The sequence below is a fragment of the Entelurus aequoreus genome, unplaced genomic scaffold, assembly GCF_033978785.1.
Source record: "Entelurus aequoreus isolate RoL-2023_Sb unplaced genomic scaffold, RoL_Eaeq_v1.1 HiC_scaffold_183, whole genome shotgun sequence".
In the NCBI taxonomy this organism is placed as follows: Eukaryota; Metazoa; Chordata; class Actinopteri; order Syngnathiformes; family Syngnathidae; genus Entelurus; species Entelurus aequoreus.
The window spans coordinates 62,501-65,000 of NW_026908110.1; the positions used below are offsets into that span (position 1 = coordinate 62,501).

General features: G+C 36.6%; 1 protein-coding gene across 1 annotated transcript in view; it reads left to right on the plus strand.

Moving 5' to 3' along the window:
• LOC133645485 (multiple epidermal growth factor-like domains protein 6) overlaps nucleotides 1–2,500 on the plus strand; it is an 8,041-nt gene that overhangs the window by 3,127 nt on the left and 2,414 nt on the right. Inside the window, exons 5-8 of the mRNA XM_062040325.1 lie at nucleotides 958–1,086; nucleotides 1,160–1,288; nucleotides 2,219–2,347; nucleotides 2,423–2,500. The exon at nucleotides 2,423–2,500 is cut by the window's right edge and continues 51 nt beyond it. Of these exons, the coding sequence (XP_061896309.1) occupies nucleotides 958–1,086; nucleotides 1,160–1,288; nucleotides 2,219–2,347; nucleotides 2,423–2,500 (465 nt within the window). The remainder of the gene's footprint in view (nucleotides 1–957; nucleotides 1,087–1,159; nucleotides 1,289–2,218; nucleotides 2,348–2,422) is intronic.

Consider the following 2,500-nt stretch of genomic DNA (forward strand, 5'->3'; position numbering starts at 1 on the left):
TCAAACTGTTCCCATCATATAACCTCTTTTTAACGATACAACATACTTCTTGACATTCTTATCCATCATTCAAGTGTAAAAAGAAGTGAACTGCTGTAAAATAATGTAAATAACCTTACAGAGTGTTGTTTTTATTCCTTGTGTTTCTCATTTTGTACTGTGGTGGCAAAAAAAAGTAATCTTTTATGTTTGTCATCACCTTCTTCCTGTCAAAGCCAAAGAAAAAGCTCCCGTTTGATTTTAGATGAATATTTTTTCAGTCCTTTTGCTACTTTTTGAAATTAAAATTGTACCATTTTCAGGGTGTTTGAGGGTAATAAATAATGTAAATAATCTGTTCCAGGGTCAAACTGTTCCCATCATAAAACCTATTTTTAACGATACAGCGTACTTTTTGACATTCTTAACTGTCCTTCAAGCGTAAAAAGAAGTGAACTACTGTAAAATAATGTAAATAACCTTACGGAGTGTTGTTTTTATTCCTTGTGCTTCTCATTTTGTACTGTCGCAAAAAAACAAACAAAAAAAAAATCTCTTTTATGGTTGTCATCACCTTTTCCCCGTCAAAGCCAAACAAAAAGTTCCCGTTTGATTTTCGATTAATATTTTTTTAGTCCTTTACTACTTTTTGTAATTAAAATTGTACCATTTTAGCGCAGTTTGAGGGTCATAAATGGTGGAAATAATCTGTTCCAGGGTCAAACTGTTCCCATCATAAAACCTCTTTTTAACAATACCACATACTTTTTGACATTCTTAACTGTCATTCAAGCGTAAAAAGAAGTGAACTACTATAAAGTAATGTAAATAACCTTCTGGGTCGTTCTTTTTTTTCCGCGACAGTACCAAATGAGAAACACAATAAAAACAAGTTATCTTTTATGGTTGTCATCATAATGTACTTTTTGACATTGTTATTGTTCAAGCACTTCTTTACCCTGTGAAATCTTTGGTCAGGTTGTCCTCCAGGCTGGTACGGCTTAAAGTGCGTGCAGCGTTGTAACTGCAGCAACGGTGCCGTGTGCCACCCGGTGACGGGCAACTGCACCTGCGGCCTGGGATGGACCGGTCCTCACTGCGACACGGGTGAGACCGACTGTGGCCATCACACCTCGGCAGCTTCTTTTTCAGCTGACCTTTCTTCTCTTTCGTGTCCCAGAATGCCCGCAGGGTCAATTTGGCGCCGACTGTCAGCTGACGTGCAGGTGTGAAAATAATGGAACGTGTGACCGAGTGAGCGGGGCGTGTCAGTGCGCTCCAGGACACTACGGACACGTGTGTGAGCACGGTGAGGAAAAGACTCGACACATGGTTACTAAACTGCAGGTAGTAGCAGGCTTCCATTAAGAGGTAAGGCAGCAATTAAGGAGATGCCTTTATATTTAAAAAATAATAATAATCATTTTATTTAAATGAAAAAACAATACTGATAGAAAAATAACCATTTAAAAATTAAATACATTTAATTATAAATAAGAAATATAATTAATTACAAGAATAAAGGTGTGTTTTTCAGGAAAAAAATATTCATTCAACAATAAAGTTGCCTTTTTAGGAGGAAAACACAATATTTAAAAAATATTTAGGAAAAAAAAATAGCAATGTAATAATAAATTATGAATATATTTTTAAAGGAAAAAATATGTTTGAAGCAAAAATAATTCCAATTTGTATTTATTATTGATTATAATATATATTATAATAAAACATTTGAGACAGAGGTGGTTTCTAAAATGAGTGCGGTGTTTAGTAGAAAGGAAACCTTTATTTGTAATTTTTTAAAATAATAGTTAATGTTTTAAAGAGCTCTGAATAGACATCAAGGTCAAATATTACAAGGAAAGGGTAAACAAAATGTATCAGGAGCAGGAAAAAAATATATTTTAAGTAAATAAAATCTTGTTAACAGTCATTTTACAATGATGTAAGTAACATTTCTGTTTACAATATTATCAAATATATTTAGATTTTTTAATTGTTTGTATATGAACTATGAAGGTGAAACTCAGCTAGATATTTGTGTTTATTTGATCATATTCCCCACAAATACTGATTATTACAACCATTTATAGCACAATAAAATATGCACCACAAGTATTAAAATTGCACAGAGTTTAGGTCAGCTTTACAGATGCCATGTGTAAGACAAAGTGTTTATTAGAGCAGAGGTCACATACGAAAACATTCTTTATCTTCTTCAATATGTCGTCGTCATCAGCGTGTCCCCACGGTCTCTACGGATCCTTGTGTCAGCGGCAGTGCAGCTGTGAGGACGGCGCTTCCTGCCATCCGGCGTCCGGTCGGTGCGCGTGTCCTGCTGGACGTCATGGCGCTCGATGCCAAAGAGGTCAGTCGCGTCACTTGGGGTCCACACGCAAAGTGCTGCCCCCTGCTCACCCACGTTGGTATTGTCGTGTTTCAGTGTGTGAGCGAGGCACGTTCGGTCACGGCTGCGTGAAAGTGTGCGACTGTGACAACGACGCGCCGTGTGACCCTGTGA